General features: G+C 45.1%; 2 protein-coding genes across 4 annotated transcripts in view; one reads left to right on the forward strand and one right to left on the reverse strand.

The window, feature by feature from the left end:
- Positions 1-18,298, forward strand: part of tmem154 (transmembrane protein 154) — a 633,868-nt gene that overhangs the window by 306,371 nt on the left and 309,199 nt on the right. The window lies entirely within an intron of this gene.
- Positions 784-18,298, reverse strand: part of LOC311110091 (F-box/WD repeat-containing protein 7) — a 29,942-nt gene continuing 12,427 nt past the window's right edge. For both annotated transcript variants that reach the window (XM_084188655.1, XM_084188654.1), the window contains exons 7-11: positions 17,277-17,390; positions 8,953-9,134; positions 7,756-7,981; positions 6,011-6,221; positions 784-3,516 (exon numbers count right to left, since the gene is read on the reverse strand). In XM_084188655.1, coding sequence (XP_084044781.1) covers positions 3,248-3,516; positions 6,011-6,221; positions 7,756-7,981; positions 8,953-9,134; positions 17,277-17,390 — 1,002 coding nt within the window. In that variant the 3' untranslated portion in view covers positions 784-3,247. The remainder of the gene's footprint in view (positions 3,517-6,010; positions 6,222-7,755; positions 7,982-8,952; positions 9,135-17,276; positions 17,391-18,298) is intronic.

Raw genomic sequence — 18,298 nt, forward strand, 5'->3', positions numbered from 1 at the left:
GGGCCTCCCACTCCTCTTTCTATTCTGGTTAGAGCCAGTTTGCGCTGTTCTGTGAAGGGAGTAGTACACAGCGTTGTACGAGATCTTCAGTTTCTTGGCAATTTCTCGCATGGAATAGCCTTCATTTCTCAGAACAAGAATAGACTGACGGGTTTCAGAAGAAAGTTATTTGTAATCGAACCTACAATTGCTGATGCTCCAGATACTCAACTAGTCTCAAGAAGGCCAGTTTTATTGCTTCTTTAATCAGCACAACAGTTTTCAGCTGTGCTAACATAATTGCAAAAGGGTTTTCTAATGATCAATTAGCCTTTTAAAATGATCAACTTTGATTAGCAAACACAACGTGCCATTGGAACACAGGACTGATGGTTGCTGATAATGGGCCTCTGTACGCCTATGTAGATATTTCATTAAAAATCAGCCGTTTCCAGCTACAATAGCCATTTACAATGTCTACACTGTATTTCTGATCAATTTGATGTTATTTTAACGGACAAAAAACATTGTTTTTCTTTCGAAAACAAGGACATTTCTAAGTGACCCCAAACTTTTGAACGGTAGTGTAAATACTATGGAAACGAGACTTCCAACACCACAAGGAACACTGGCGTGTAGAAGAACCAAGCACCAGCACACTACTTAACTGTGACTCCAGTACCGGGAACCTCATTTGTTCACCATGCTAGTAATCTTAAACTTAATCTCTTACATGTTATCGTGGTTACCGCTTTAACTTGCGATGCGAAAGTGTGTGTGCTGAAACGTGCGCTGAAGACAAAGTATTTGAAAGTATTCCCCTCAGTAACGTAACAAACCGAAGAGGCTTTATTGAACACATAACACAGTGACAAACAGACAACTGAAATGCTTGAAATGAAAATTGAAAAAACCCACATTTTATTGCACTTAAGTTATAAGAAAATAAAAATTCTAAGTTGAATCAAACAAATACACAATCCCTTTAAGGTTTTTTTTCTCTGTCTTTTCTTTTTGCCAGGCAGTTACATGAATGAACTGAAAAAATAAAAACACCTGCGGTATCTGATTTCTCAAACCAGATCATAAATTAAAACAGATGAAAAATAAATGAGAGAGGAGAAAGAACAAGATTGTTTTCTTTTTTAATATACAGTGTTATACCACTTTCACAGTTCTGCTTGAGTTGTGTGTGACTCCTTTCTTGGGAGATTGAGTTTAACTAATCGTTTTGGCTATAATGTTCTGTTCTGTTCACTTGAAGCCAGGTTGCCTGTAGGTACGTTTTCCATTCACAAACCATTAGACTGCTAACTGCTAAGAGAACTAGCTAGCTAGCTCTGAACAGTTTGACTGTAACAAGTAACATGCCATTCATAACACTAAGACTCTCCTGCCTTCTACTGTATTTGTTGTCAGTTTGCTTTTGTGTCAGTTGGTGCCCGGTCATCAATGTTGCTTCAAACATTTGAATGGAAACAACAATCACATATGGATAATGGACAGTTCTTTCTTTCATACTCATAAAAAAAAAAAAAAAAAAAAAAAAACATTTGCTATTTTATTTTTTTCTTTGCCAGTCCACACAGCATCTAGACAGTTCCCCACAGAACAGGCTGAAAGAGCTTTGTCCCAAGGAATGTGTTAACAATTTGCCCAAAAACATACACACGCGCACACGCGCACACACACTTATCACACACACACAACACACGTACGTTACATCCCATCATTTCCTCTACGCAGGCAAACCCTTCTTTGTCCAACACACTCTCCTCTCAGCCTCGTTGAGGCATGTTTGGCTCAAGTTTCAGTGGCAAAAACAAAACCTTGGTTGTTATTCATTGTCATGTTTCTCTCTCTCTTTTGTGTGTCGTCTCTGTTTAAAACATTAGAAGAGTCAATTTTGGAATTTAGTCTGGGACTAAAACGTCACAGCAAGTAAAAGTTCCATCTTTATTTCCTTTTTATCTAGCAGCATAAATACAGTTTACCCACTGGGAAAACAGTACTGGGAGGGAGGGGGGACACTATTCCACACGAAGAGCTCCGAGAAGAGAACCCCAACCTTTCCCCCCCACGTAAGAACCAGCATTGAAGAACCAACCCAGCCAGACGCGTTGAAAAACAAAGGACAGCATAATGTCTAAATCTGGAGACTTAACATCTCCAGACTTCAGCTATAAAGAAAATAAAAATGTAAAGAACAACCCAAACAGAAAATAAAACGTGGTGAGATAACGAAAGAAAAGGAGTGAGTGGAACAGGTTAATACTGGGACTTGTTGCCAATAGGCAACCAAAACAAACAACGAAAATAATTTTATTTGAACTGATTGAACGAACATAGCTACAAAAGGAACGCAAATTCACAGTTGTATGTGTGCTCCTACGTGTTCTGTGAAGAAATCAAACCCTGGAACTAAAAGACTGAAGAACAATAAGAATGGAACAAACAGAACAGGATATAGGGCCTGATGTTATAGGCTCATACCTGGTTTGGGGACCAATCAGATTCTTGGCATGGGGTTTCTCTCATTCTCTCCCTGACGACAAGAACCTCCTTACTTAGCTAATATTGTGTGCCTGTGTGTTCTCATAAAAACTTTATTCCAATTCACTTAATTTGCCTTGTGTAACTGTATACAGTGTTGTTTTTCTATTAAATAGTCGGTTCGCGCTTTATGTGGGGGATAAAAAATAATATATCTTTATACATCTGAACAAATGCTTGTGTCAGGCTTGAGTGAACAAGTCTCTGTTTGTTGTGAAGGAGCTGCCCCTATAGCCACAGAGTTATTTCTTCAAGAGTTCCTGTTTTTCTTCTCTTCCTCCTTTAGTGGACGAGTCAGTTCCTCCCCCTCTTCTTCCTCTTCCTCCCGGCCTACTGCAGAGGTGCCGGCGAGCCACACCCCTGTTCCAAGCCACACCCATTTTCACCCCACCCCTTCTGATTCTGACTCCACCCCCTTAAGGTGGGAGGGGTAATAAGTATGGATGCTGGGGCTGGCCGGTGGGGTGGGCGACTGTGGCTTTGTCAGAAACGGCCACCGACGTGGGGAGGGGACAGGTATGGAGGGGGAGGGGCGGTGGTAGTGGTGGTGTTGAGGGTAGGGTGGGGCGGGGGTGTTTCCGAGCGTGGGAGTGAAGAGTTTTAGGGCACTTTCACCCTCGATGATGACCCATCTCCTCCTCATCCCCCTTTACCCCATCTCCCTCCTCCCCTCTCCTCACTTTTCCCTCTCTCGACCATTTCCCCTCCTCTCCTCTCACTTCATGTCCACGTCAAAGTCTAGCACCAGTAGTTTTGTCTCTTCGGTGCCGTTGCGGCTTCCCACGGCACACACCAGCTTGGTGTTGGAGGCCCGGATACGCCACACCACCCCACCGCTGCCGCCGCTCTCCAGGGTCACCAGGTTACGAATGAACTCGCCCGTCTTCAGGTCCCACAGCTTCACCGTGCCGTCGTCCGAGCTGGTGATGACAAAGTTCTTGTTGAACTGCAGGCACGTCACGGCGCTCTGGTGCTTGTGGGGACCTGGTGGTGGAGAGGGGGAGAGAGAAAGAGGAGGAGAAGAGTGAGTGAATGTGTGAAAGAGATAAATAACTTGTTTCCATTTTCACCTTTAAAGGGATACTTCGGGATTTGGGCAATATCTACTTCCCCAGAGAGATGAACTCATGGATACCATGTTCATGTCTCTGAAGGAAGTTGCTAACTAGCTTTAGCGCGATTAGGAAGTCTATGGGTATCAGCTAGCATATACCCATAGACTTCCATCAATTGCGCTAACACTAGTTACCACTGGGTCGCGAAACTACCTCTAACTTCCTTCATATTGGACACAGAGACATAAAAATGGTATCCACGAGTTCATCCGACTCTGGGGAAGTAGATAAAGGGCCTCGTTGCCAAAATCCCGTAATATCCCTTTAAGAACGTAGAGAGAGGCAGAAAGATGGATTCAACGAGTGAGGGGGAAAAAAGGAAAACAATTAAGAGAAAAGGCTTGATCGAAAGAATCTGACACGGTTGTGAGATCATTGGTTGAAGACCTCCACAGCCCACCGTCTGTGACGTGAACTGTTGCCATACAGTAACGTAAAGACACACAGCCAAAACCTGGCTCTGAAACTGGGCAGAAAACTAGCCATAATAGAGATGGTAAAACACTATACTGCTTATTTCTGGAGTGTGTTAAGGCAGGGGAATAAGACACCCTGCCTTGGCCTGGCCTCGTCTGCCATGGAAAAGCCTGGGGTAGTAGAGGAGAGAAGCCCAGGGCTTAGAGCTGTCACCATCTACAGCTGCTGATTGGCTCTGCTGCTGACTGGCACTGTAGCGGTGTGTGTGTGTGTGGTGAGTGTGGCAGCAACACCCATTCGGTGTGCAGATTGTGGTGTCTGCGGCTGTTGCCTCCTCTTTTGACGAGATGCTCCTGTATGTGTGTTTGTCTGTGGGAATGACTAATATCCCCTAAGGATATGGAGATAAAACCCCACATTGGATCTATTTACACTATTAAAACAAACACAGAATCACAGTTTCAAAGATGTGACTGGCAACATTAAATACCTTCTAGCAGTTATTCCACAAAACTCTAACTAGTGAATACTAATTAGGATGAAATGTCAAATATGATAACTACACAATACAATGAAATGTGCTCATTATCAATTCAAATGATTCATTGTATGAAGTACACTAGGAATTGTGTTCATTAGCCTACCAATGGAAAATAATTTACAACTAACAACAAATATCTCATCTGAACAGCGCCCCAGTGCCAGCCAGCAGTGTAAACCCCTATCCTCTCCCTTCGTCTGTCTCTAGCGGGTTCAAAGGGCTGGGCATTTTGCACTGTGCCTTTCTCACAAAGATTTGACAATGTACCCAGCCAAACCCCCACATCTCTCTCTCTCTCCCCCACCCATATCATTTCCACAACAAAGCAGCCTGCTACATCGTTACCTATCCTCTCAGTTTAAGTACCTCATCTGTGGCTGCCTGTGAGTTGCCTGTTGTTAGGCTATTGTCTTATCTAAATGCCCTAATGAATGAATGGCAGAAATTGCGCATTGACCCAATTACATGACCTACATAATCCCTGCACCCCCACCATGCCCCCTTTGCAGAGTGTCACGCCCCCTTGTCATGTCCCTCACAGGCCAGGCTCCCCAACAAGACAGGACCCCATCCCCCTTTCATCATCCCCCTCCCCCCTCCTCCTCCTCCTCTCTCATCCATATGCAGTGTATCACCCCCATCCACCCTTCTATCCTTTCATCATCCCTCCTCTCACATCCTCCCCTCTTCTCTCTCATCCTAAAACAGGGCCATATCTATTCCCTTTGTTCCAAGGGGAGGGGGCACGTGTGAGTTGTAGTTCCATGGGAATAGTTGGGTTTGTAGTTCACTAATAAGGCCATTTGGGGAGAAACAGTGCAGATGCTCAGTAAGGAATTCTCCATTTCTCCCCATTCAAGGTAACAGTACTTAGTGGTAATGGCTGAGAGGGAACTGTTACACAAACATCCAGAGCCAGGGAAATGATCCCTATCTAGAGAGTGGCTGGCTGGCCCACAATGTGTTGGCTCAGTTTGGCCATGCACAGCCAAGCACATCATTGAGTGAATATCTCTGAGCAACAGCCTTTCACTGGGGTCCAAAATTGGCCAATTCCAGACATTTTCCTTACAGATAAAAGGAGGTAGCAGAGTTGTCTGTGGTAGATGGTGGTGGTTGAAGGGAGTTTCTCGCCATACTACGTAAAGCTGTTTTGAGAGTCAAGAAAGTGCAATCAGACATGGTTGTTTTACAAGCCACCGAACAAAAGAAAATGGGCTGAAACAGGGAGGGACTACCTGAACTTGTCCAATGAGCAACATCTGTTTTCGCTTTCCGTTGCAAAGCGTTTTACTTCAGTGTTCCTTAATGAATACAACCCTGTTCCAACGACCCAGCGACAGACTTGCCTTGCAACGTCTGCAGGCACTATGTGTGCCTGTCTGTGGGAAGGACTAAGACTCACCTTGCAACGTCTGCAGGCACTGTCCCGTCTTGATGTCCCAGATCTTGACGGTGGAGTCGGCATTGCCCGAGACCAGGATGTTGTCTTTGAGCTCCATGCCACTGGTGAGGGACTGATGACCTGTCAGAGTGTGGATGCAGTTACCCGTCTCCACATCCCACACCCGGATAGACGTGTCCAGGCTACCACTCACCACGTGGATCCCATCAAACTGGAGGGGTGGAAGGACGATCCAGTCATGTTACGACAAATTCAGTTTGACACCATAGGATTCCAGTCATTTCTATTCTAGTATGGTTTGGAATCAATCAATCAAATGCACTCATAAAGCCCTTTTTACATCAGCAGTTATCAGAGAGGCTTTGGAGTACCCTGGGATAGAGCCCAAAGAGCAAACCGAACGACGGAGGAAAAAGGAGGATCCAGTTATATATTACAATAACATTTAGTATAAAATAATGAATCTACATATTAATTCAGATAGGATGAATCCATTGAACCAATTGAAACAGAGTCAAATAAGGCTTTTCTAGATAATATTCTATTAGATATAATGAAATCAGTTCATTAGTATTCATATAATATCACATGAATTCATTAGATCTAATAAATTGTATTGATTTGTACAGCTTTTTCACATATAGTGTATAGAGGGGAGGGCATCTTTCCATCTGAACAGTAAACCGTTCTCTATCTCTCTCTCTCTCGCTGTGGATAGGTCCCAAATGGTACCCTATTCCCTATATAGATGAACTACTTTTGACCCTGGTCCAAAGCAGTGCACTATAAAGGGACTAGGGTGCCATTTGGGATGCAGCCTCTCTCTCTGAAGGTGATGGCTGTGGCTCTAAACTGCTCTGTCATCACAGAGAGATGTCCTCTGTAGCTCAATTGGTAGAGCATGGCGCTTGTAACGCCAGGGTAGTGGGTTCGATCCCCGGGACCACCCATACTAAAATGGCATATTATTTATTTATTATTAGAGAGCGACGTGAAGGGAGGGGACATCTTCGAGGACACGAGGCAGAGGAATCCATTAACCTTTTAACACTACTACTGCTGTGTGTGTGTATGACCCTGACTCACACCAATTGTCTGTTTATATAACGTTACTGCAACGTAGAAAGAAAAGGAGTTGAGAAAAACTCATCGTTCTGCTGCTCTGCTGCCTTGGATACAACACACAGAGGGACTATTTTGTTGTGGCTCTTTTCCAGACAGTTTGGTTCACATGGCAACCACCTTATCATATTGTGGAATGGCGGTTCAACGCACCAACTGCCAACACTGTTTTAAAAGGGCTTTCGGTTCTCTAAGTCCTCCGAGGTCTATCTTTCTTGTTTTATGGAAGCGTTAGACTCTGTATGAACCAGATGAGACCCTGCTGTACACTGTTATTATCATTTACACCTAACTGTCCAGTGGATATATAAAGGGATTTCATTTGAGGCGTGTTAAATTGATTCGTTTTGTGTTTTATTCCTAGAGGGCTTCCAAATAGCAGGACATAAAAGGAATGTAAAAATAGTTGGGGCGGGGTGCTCTTTGATGAGAAGGGGTTGATTTTGCACAATTCAAATATACAGTTTAAATACGTGGTTTAAAGCCCAATAGAACTATGAAGTCACTATACAAATCTTTAGATGTTAATGCAATTATAGACTCTGTGGTGTGTAGGAGTGTTAGTGAGAGTGTATAAATATGACTGTGTGGGTATGAGACAGCCCGTGTGCATAGACCCCTACCTGTAGTGAGTAGACTCTGTTGGTGTGGCCCTGCAGCGTGTGGAGGCAGGTCTCAGTCTCGGGGTCCCAGACCTTGACCATGAAGTCGTAGGCCCCGCTGACCACCCTGCGGCCGTCGTACTGGACGCAGCGAACCGCCGCCACGTGGCCCATGAGGACGTGTAAACACTGGCCCGTCTCGATGTCCCACACACGCAGCGTGGCGTCACGAGAACCACTCACCACCCTGGGAGAAGAAAGATGAGACAGATTGAAGAGACAATAACATTGAAACACTAGTCTATTCTCACAGGACTTTATCAAATCTAAAGCTAGCTAGCTGGCTGGCTCAATGTCTGTCCACTATAGCTTCAGTTATAGGTGGACAAGAGAATACAGACTGAGTGTTAACGGCTCAAATCTATTGGTTAGATTGGATTCATATAGGTCTTGAACAAAACATCAAGGCAATTGCTTTTCGATTGACAATGTTTACGACCCAGTTGGTGTGACAGCTTTGATGGGAATCTTGACAAACGTAATGGTGTTTTTGCCAAGGGCCTTGAAGACACGTATCCCTCATGTTACTGATCTCGCAAAAATAGTACATTCAATAGGTTGACCTCTAGCCCTCATTCCCATAACGACAGTTGATGAAAGCAGAACAGCAAAGACACAAAGAACACCTTTGAGTGTCGCCATAGTGATGTTCGTACATAACCTGCAAACCCTCCGGCACGGAGAGAGGCGGAAAAACTGGTTCATAAAGCATTGGAATGCGTACTCCATAAGTTACAAAATGGCTTCCGGCATTCAGTACTGACAAAGATGGAAATCACCGTTCTTCCACTGTCAAGCCCTGTAGCCGCCAGAGGCCCTTCACTTCCGCTGAGTGAGTAATCAAATGTTACAAAAAACGTCATCGGCCTCGAGGCAGAAAGAGCACTAGAGAGGAGTGACAGGCGGCTCACTTAGACGGCCACTTTGATTCTATTCAGTCACTATGAGACCCTAAGTACACTTCATGAGGCACATTTTCATGTTGTGGTGTTCCACCGATGTGTTTTTTATTGCCTTGGTACAGTATGGTTGTCTCGATAATACATGGGCTTTTGTTACCAGGAATAGAATACAGTATGTTTCTCAACTTGAATAGGACAACTACTGGTCCATTTGAAAGATAAGAACCTGTTTGGTAAACAGTCACTAAGTACATACCTTTTCTCGTGCAGGTGCATACAGCGCACCGTTGAGGTATGCCCGTACAGGGTGTGGATACATTCTCCCGTCTCTGCGTTCCAGACCTTGAGCGTCCGGTCGGTGGAGCCGCTGATGATGATGTTGTCCCTCATCTGGGACGACCACACGCCCCCCGTGTGGCCCACCAACGTCCTCAGACACTGCAGAGAGACAAGAGAGAGAAGATACCTCAGTCTAGATACTTCACAATGACAAACAGAAAACAGCTCATTCTGCATACTCCATACTATGAGATATTCATATAGATGGGTGCTACACATTGGTGGTGGACATGGTGCGTTTCCCCCCTTAACATGTAATTATATAAATCAATTTCAAACAAGTTTGACATACTTTGCTCTTTTTATAAGTCCAAAACATCACCTCAGTCCATGTATATCGTTAGAGTTTTGAAGAAATTTAAGAAAATCATTTTACTCAAGTTTGAGATTGACCATCAGATGATTTGATGAAAGTCCAGTTGAACACAGGATATCAGGCCGAGTTCACCTTCCATTCAGAAGGTACAACAGAGTGAATTTAAATTGATCTGACCTTTCTTAAAAACCTCTAGTCAAGTTAATCCATATGTAACTGCAGCACAGGGGGGATCAAATGTATCATTTTGACCTTTCCTTAGTCTTATGGAATTGCTTTATACTTATCTACAGTTGAATTAGGAGCCATTTTCTTCTGTTGTTTCAAGAAGATGACAGTCCTGGGGTTCAAATACTATTTGAAATCATTTCAGATACTTTATCTGGGCTTTATTGAGCTTGCCTGGTGCAATGTAACCAACACAATTGACGGAAAAGTGCAAAACCCGCCCATCTGACACTCCAGGCTGACTCGAGCAACCACTTTAAGTATTTGAAAGATTTCGAATAGTATTTGAACCCAGGTCTGGAGTACAGGTGGCGACAAAGCGGCCATTAAAAAAAAGGGACCCATTCTTCCTAATTTGCACAGCTAGATTAGCTATTGATTAGAGTACAGCGATTATAGAAATCTTTCCAATCTATTCTATTCAATTTGTGACGGCCTCCATAGCAATTATTCCCCTAAATGTAATTATCCCTCGAATTTAATTGGATTTTTTGGGATGGCGGGATGGGATGGTAAACCGGAGGAACCAGTCTGTTCCGGCTGCGTTATGATCCGTGCCGGGACGTGTCGCGGAGGGTGTAAAACATTTGACCTCCTGACTGAAGCTGATAAAGTGGTGAGTGGCCAGCGAGTATCAAGGCAAAGCGGGGGCAGGGGTTTTATTGCGGTGAGTGAGTGATTGAGTAGGGTGTAACTGCAGTCTCTCTCTCTCTCTTTCACTCTCCCTCTCCCTTCATCTCAGTTATTCTCTCCATCAATCTCTCTTGCTCTCCTATGATTAACAGGGATGCTTCATTAACTTTGGGATGTAACTTTTTCTCTCCAATGTCACAAGTTCCTTATTTTATCCATCTTTAACTGCAGTCAGTCCTCCATTCACTCAGCTTCATGACAGTTATATTGTGGGAAGAGGAGTAGGGGAGGCAATTAGTACTGGTTCCAGCAGGATATAATGAGATGAAAGCTTCTGCTACGACTGAGCGAGTTGGTCACCAACTAACAATGACTGTCAACTACAGTAAATGGTCAAATAAATAAATGGGGAAAATACAGTTGAGTTTTTTGGCATGTTGTTCAGTCAATTGTCAACATAGCACCAGGTCACGGCCATGAATGCATTGAATGAGATTAATATTATATGTATACATATTTTTGACTGCATCATATCAAAACACAGTACTGAGTCAAAGTACTCCACACACAGCAAGTCTGTGTTACCAGGGTGATGGAGTCCCAGGCAAAACAAGCCCAGGGTTCTGACATTCGGGTTCCAAGAATGTGGAAGCTTTCTCTGCTGCTCTCTGGTGATTACAGCCTACTCAGAGTCAAGGAGAGAAGGAGCCCTGAAAATGAAGAGGCTGCCTGTGTGGAACAAATATGAAAGACGCAGCTCTCTGCGTCTCAGAGGAAGATTAGGTATTCTCCTCGAGGGCCTGTTAGGGGCTGGTTTGAAGACACCAGGGTTTGATCAAGTGCTCTATTTTTGCATTACACTTCCTTCCTGAATCCTTTGATCCTTGGTGTTAAAATGTTGGAAAAGTACCCTGTATGGCTTCCCCCCACAGTTATCTTTCAATTGGGGAGACCGTTTTGTTCTTCTACTGCGACTGCTGACAGTTGTCTCCTTCCCATAATGGTCAGTGCTATTCGGGTATCCTTGGGACATCCCTACCCTAAACCATACCCTAACCATAAGCCTTACCTAAACTTAATCTTAGCCCTTAACTTAAACATTTAAAATGTCAACTTCAATGAGGTAGGGCCGTCCCAAAGATCCCGGAGACCATGGACCTTCCCATAATGCCTCGCTCTAGGCCAGTTCCATCTGCCAACCCAAGAGGGATGAGCGGGATCCCGAAAAAAAGGGTCAAATAATCACCTTTCCCAGAATGCATAATTTCCAGTACTTCCTCAGAAAACAAAACAAACGGACAAAACCAGGTCGCCTGACTGACTAAGGGAGGATGCCAACAGACAGGTGATGCTAATTGAGGGTAAAAAGCTAGCCAGCTAGCCCCGGGTGATAAACAAACAGGGGCCATTACAAGGCTACGGGGAAGCTGCACAGTGCAAAATAACAAGATGGCCACTTAGCCTAGGCTAGACATCATTAACGGGAAACTCAGACTCGGCCCGACTGCAGGATTTATTGTGTTTATCAGACAGAGCTCACAGTCCAGCAGATATCAGATGTATGGAGCCTATATGTTGGAGAGGAATGTTTGTGTAGAGGTGTTTTTCTTACTGCCGCCTGCATTTGAACAGACCTGGTGGTTACCCAAGATCTCATTATGACTCAGAGGTACAGAGAGCTGGAGGGAGGGAGGGAGGGGAGGGGAGGGGAGGGGAGGGGAGGGGAGGGAGGGGAGGGGAGGGGAGGGATGGAGCAGTAGAGGGAGGGAGGGGAGGGAGCAGTAGAGGGAGGGAAAACGTGAAAAAGAGAGAGGGCCTTTCAAGGACAACGAGGGAGAGATATAGTGAATAAAGCGAGAGAACAAGGGTTTTCCCAGCACTGTGCAAATGGGCTCGTGACACACAGGAGAAGGGTGTAAACCAAACGTGGTAAGACTTCTGCATGCATTCCTGGGTCTTCTGATTTGACGAAACAGCCTCACAGAAGTTTGACGGTCAACACAGACCCGGTGATTAACCATGTGTCACTCACTCACACACAGAGACCTGGGGTTGATCCATGTTAGTCACGCTCTCAGCTGTGATTCCACACCTAGCTAGTGGTGACATGCCAGGTCCGGATACGCCGATTAGTGTGAACATAATAACATCGTCAAAACATACTGTCTACAAAGATGAGAAATGACCCAACCTGAACAATCAATTCAGATTTCAATCAAATAAACATAAAATGTGTTGCTTTAGTTCCTCAGTACATTCCGTTCTCATATACAATGAGATCAATGTCCTCATTATGGGGCATTCACTCAATAAGCAATCTGAAATGTCTGGAGCTTCCCATGTTATTAACGGAGGTGAAGGTGAACCAGGAATACACAGCTAGCAAGTGAGTGTGTGTGTGTGTGTACACAGCTTGCGAGTGAGAGTGTGTGTGTGTGTGTGTAGCATCTGGCATAACAGAAGATGCCTTTCCTCTCTGTGATAGTGGGAATCTGCCTGGCTGCCAGGCTGTCTGTCTGTCTACCATTTTAGATCAGCCTGACAGGCAGCGGAGTGTGTGTGTGTGTGACAGGCAGCTGAGTTGTTTGTTGACGGGCACAAGGACTTTCACTGCTCTAGTGCGCAGACAGACAGCCTTTGAAGCACTGGGTGCCTCACCACAGAGGGCGCGTGTACTGTGTGTGTAGATCGAACCATGACAGCTCTCATTGAAAGCGAAGGACAGCAAAGACAAAGGTGCATTCCTCAGATGGATGGACTCAGCAGCCAGCACCATATTCCACAACACATCTGGTCGCTAGGCTACTGAAGACACACAGACTCTGAGGAAAACTTACGGTCAATTTAAAGTCTGGGGCTGTTGCAAGCTAAATGCAAATATGTAAAAAAATTCGCCTCAACAACAAAGCCAAACCGAAGATGCTCTCCCTCTAAGCCCAGACCATCATTTCACGGCATTCTGGTTTCTAGCCTCCTCTTCTTCAGTCTCAAAGCAACGGTTTTAACAGGACTCCAATTTCTTCCTGTTATCTTACTTAACCGCTGAGCAATGCGGAAATCCAGGTTGTTGCTTCCCAAATGGCACCCTATACCCTTTAACGTGGGCTTTGGGCCCTGGTCAAAAGCAGTGCACTATAAAAGAGCATAGAGTGTCATTTGGGATGCAGACCAGTCTGTCAAGGAGATAAGTCAAGAAAGCGTTTGTAGAGTAATCTGCTGGTGCAATCATGTCTTGATTGCTCACAGCGGGGTGTCTTGATTCACTCCCATACTGTATCATAGTACTGACAGAGTGAGAGAGAAAACCCTCTGGTATCTAATGGACAAGAATACCAATCCTAGTCTTAGATAATTATGGAATCTTTCATTGGCGACATGAAAGGCTAAATTCCACTACAGTGGAAGATCCATTATCTGATCTGAAGAAATTCTGATATGACGTATGATGGAAATGAAATGGTAAATGTTGTTGGAAGGGATACGTTGTACATGAGAGCCATGCCTAACAGGGAAAATCTATGGAGACATTACAACACCAAACACGTGTCTTGTTCCATTTTGTTCCAAGTGACGTATCAATGCCAGGTGCTATTTGAAAAATGCAACTCAGGGACTGAACATGCCATAAAAGGGATAGAGGTTCATAACATTAGTTATAAACATTAAGCTTTACACTGAGTTTGTTCTGTACATTAGAACATGTTTAGAATAACATTTTATTCACTTGACTACTCCGTCTCTACCGGTCAGGGACAGAACCCTCGCTGCTATGGGCCCTGGTCAAAAGTAGTGAACTATATACCTAATATCTATATTTGGACACATGCTTGGTCTAATCACTGAATCCAGTTGCTGGGATGATGAAGCCATATTCAGATAGCACATTCTGTTTGGGACGGAGGAATTCAAAGCACTCCGGTTGTGACATTCCTGTCTGTGCCAGCTTATCTTTCTCAAAGTAAAAACGTCCCCAAACCAAACAGAGAGAGCGTCCGACCGAAACCTTGTGGGCCGCAGATGAAGGACAACAGAACTAAAAAATACAGTAAATAGGAGATGTGTGGAGACTGAAGATAGAGGCTTCAGACGGACATGAAGGCTAGTCTAAAGAGGGAGTCCAAATTTTCTCTGTAATATCCTAGTAAAAAAAGAAAAGAAAAAATACTTCAGAGCGAAAACTTATTTGGAGACTGTAATGCATGTCTTTCAAGGTCAATTTTCAAACGTGGGTTTCTCTCTATCTCCTATCGATCCAGTGGTGAAGAAGTCCTTAGTCTGGGTGTTAGCTGCTGAAAGCTGGGTGGGAATTGGCTTCCCTGAGCTCTTGTGAGGCTGGAGGTTTACACCACTTAAGCTGGGACTTGGAGTGGAACGCCAAGATAGAAGGAGAGGAAACACACGAGCGAACACACACACACACACACACACAAACACACGAACACACACACACACGCGCACGCACACGCAAACACACACACACGCACGCAAACACACGAACACACACACACGCAAACACACGAACACACACACACACGCACGCAAACACACGAACACACACACACACACACACGCAAACACACGAACACACACACAAACACACACACAAACACACACACAAACACACACACAAACACACACACAAACACACACACACACACACGAACACACACACACACGCACACACGCACACACACACACACGCACACACACACACACATGCAAACACACAAACACACACACACACACGCAAACACACGAATACACACACACGAACACACACACACGCATGCTGGCCCGAACAAATATGAACACCCACAACCAAAGGTCAGACACTCTGTAAAGAAAGACAGAAAGAGAAAGAGGAGAGAGAAAAAGAGAGAAGCTACAGTCCTGTCTGGCAGCCATTTTGGCTATTTGCTGTGGAAACAGAAGCAGGATCAGGAAGAAGAATGCAGTAGCAGCACTGGACTATTCCCTGGCCGGGGGCATCCAGGGGTCAGGTCAAAACAAGCCTGGCTTGTCACGGCGAGAGATGATTGATGGTGAATATAAGGGCAGGCATCCAATGGAGAGACTAACTACTGCAGAGAGAATAATTTAGAGAGAGAGAATAATTTAGAGAGAGAGAGAGAGAGAATATAAAGGACATCTGGAAGATTTTTCTCTTCTTGCAACGAAGATGAGATCTATCCACCAGGGGTTTTAACAACTGATCTAGGATCAGCTCACACTGCTTCAGTCTTGACCTCAACCATCAAGAGCAAACTAACTAATCTGGCCAGGCGAAGGTGGTCTCTACATTCTTCCAAACTGATTTAGGATCAGCTCACCTTTCTACAGCTCTGACCTCGACTGTCATAACGAAATGAACAAATCTGGCACAGGACCAGCTGGTTGGGGCATAAAAGGCAACCAACCACACGACAGGAGGGAGGGGTGGGGGCGGTGTTTGTGGATCCAGCCCAGGTGCATCGTGGGACATGGGAACAGAAAGGCCTCGGGCCAGCCTGCTGGGTGATGATGACTAATCACGCACACACCTGTTCTGACCTCTGTCTTCACAGCATGGTGTGAGTGAGTCACTGCAGCATTAACCTGAGAGTTACATGTCATCCGGATGGACATTACCCCAATGGTGGTGGTGGGAAGAGAGACAATCCGCATGGCTTCCCTATCAGATGACCTTGGTACTGATCTGTTCACATCAGCACAACGCTGTGAGAGATCAACACTGTATAATCACCGCTTGGCTGAGTGCCCAATGCAATCAAAGAGAGGAAGCTTTTCTGCTATGAGACACGATGCAGCTTTGTTTTTCCAGTGTTTCAGTGTTCCATGCACCTGGGCACCACTGACACACTCAGAGTGTCTTTGTAATTTTGTATGCAAGGATAGAACAACATCTGAACCTTTTTGTTCCTTCCCTTAGCCGTGCTCCTTGCACTTCAAAAAGCGAGAGAGCTGTGTCCTAAAGGAGAATTTTCATTAAGAGCGCCAGTGAAAATGGAGTCCGCGAAGACCAGGGAAGAGGGGAGACGACGGGGTGTGATTGACAATACTCCCTGAGCCTCCCTACCTCCATTCCTCTTGCTCTCCCTCTCTCAGCGAGGCCCACACCAACGCCCCCATTTTAGCAGACCATATAAACCAGCAATACAAGATCCGTGTCATCGCATCAGTCCCAGCCATGAATACTAACAGCACCTCCCTCGCCTGTCTGAGGACACAGACCTTTCACTGGCTCTCTGCAAAATGGCTAAGGCTGAATCTCAAATGGCACCCTATCCCCTATGTAGCGCACTACTTTTGACCAGGGCCCATAGGTGTCTGGACAAAAGTAGTGCACTACATAGAGAATAGGGTGCCATTTGGGACAGACTCTAAACGCAAGAGGAGGAAGAGAGAACAAAATGGATTCCAGACAATATGCTGCAGTATTGCAGGACAGGTGGTGCTACGTGCCAATGTTGAATGATGTCACTAATCAATTGCAATCTTGTCAGGGCCTCAGGGAGATATTGGGGGTGAATCGGCATCAAGCGGTATCGGAGGTAGAGCTATCGTTGGTGTCAAATCTACAGTATGCAGTATACTGTAGCCTATACATTGACTAAACCTTAAATGCAAAAATCAATACAAACCCTTGATCATGAATCTGAGGTATTGAGTGAAGACACGCTAAGTAATTTAAAGAACTGCCATAACATGTGGATTGACTTCCTGCTAACATGCTTCATTACTGATCAATGAGACGGAAATGAAAAACACATGAGCTGTAATGAGTTCCTTCAGAATAGGATGGAGCAATCACCCTCCATTACTATGTGTACGCATACAACAGAACACTGAGATGAGATGGAACAACCAATGACACTTGAAAATAAGGCTTAAAGAGACACTTCATCACTTTTTAACCTCCTATTCATTATCTCCAGAATCTACATACCAGTACCGTACCAGTCTACAACTGAGAAAATGGCGATTTCCTACATCTGTAGTCAAAAAGGTTTGGACTAGTTTGAATATGGGGGTTGGAGAGCAAGGGACGAGTGACTGTCTCTTACCTTTCCTGTGACAGCCGACCAGACCTTGAGCGAGTTGTCATCAGAGCCGCTGACGATGCGATTACCGCAGAACTGGAGGCAGGTGATGACATGGTCGTCATGACCCTTAAGCACCTAGAGAGGATGGAGAGGAGATGAGAGGAGGGAGGGAAGGATAGAGAGAGATAGGGATGAGAGGGAGGGAGAGGAGAGAAAGGGAAGAGGGAGGGAGGGAGGGAGGGAGGGAGGGAGGGAGGGAGGGGAGAGAAAGGGAAGAGGGAGGGAGGGAGGGGAGAGAAAGGGAAGAGGGAGGGAGGGAGGGGAGAGAAAGGGAAGAGGGAGGGAGGGAGGGGAGAGAAAGGGAAGAGGGAGGGAGGGAGGGAGGGAGGGAGGGAGGGAGGGAGGGAGGGAGGGAGGGAGGGAGGGAGGGAGGGGAGAAAATGTCAAGAACCAAACAGGAACAATGACAAGACTGTATTTCTCCAGACAAAGACTGAGGGGACTTGAGGTAAATGTCACGACGGCGCTTTGCAGGTGTAGGGAGAACCCCGTTCAAAAATACTTTGTTTGTTTGTGTGTAAGCTCAGCTGACAGATACAGGGTCACAGAACTGCCGTCTAGGCGAATAACAGAGAACGTTAAAGACGGACACAGGGGAGTGTGAAGAGCAAGTGCGGTAACCACGGTTACATCAGCCATTCCTTCTACAGTCACTAAAGGACCTGTGGGCGTTTTGAAATTAGCAAAATAAGCCATACGAGGCATATTAGGAAGATCACTCTCCCTTGCTAGCTCAATTTAAACTCTTAAAACAGGAGATAGGGCGAAACGGGCTAGAAACAGATGGGGCTCAGAACATTAGCAGCAGTTTGATGTAGAGGTAGAATTTAGGTCATATTGTGCCCTAGAGAAGAACTGCCATTAAAAAATGACATATCTATAAGAAATGCCATTACCAAAATCTTCTCTAGGAGAGTTTGAGAACAGACCCACCTATGGCTTTCAATAAAACCCAACATATAAAAGCCTTATCGACTTGGACG

Source organism: Coregonus lavaretus, assembly GCF_964263955.1.
Source record: "Coregonus lavaretus genome assembly, contig: SUPER_35_unloc_1, whole genome shotgun sequence".
Classification (NCBI taxonomy): Eukaryota; Metazoa; Chordata; class Actinopteri; order Salmoniformes; family Salmonidae; genus Coregonus; species Coregonus lavaretus.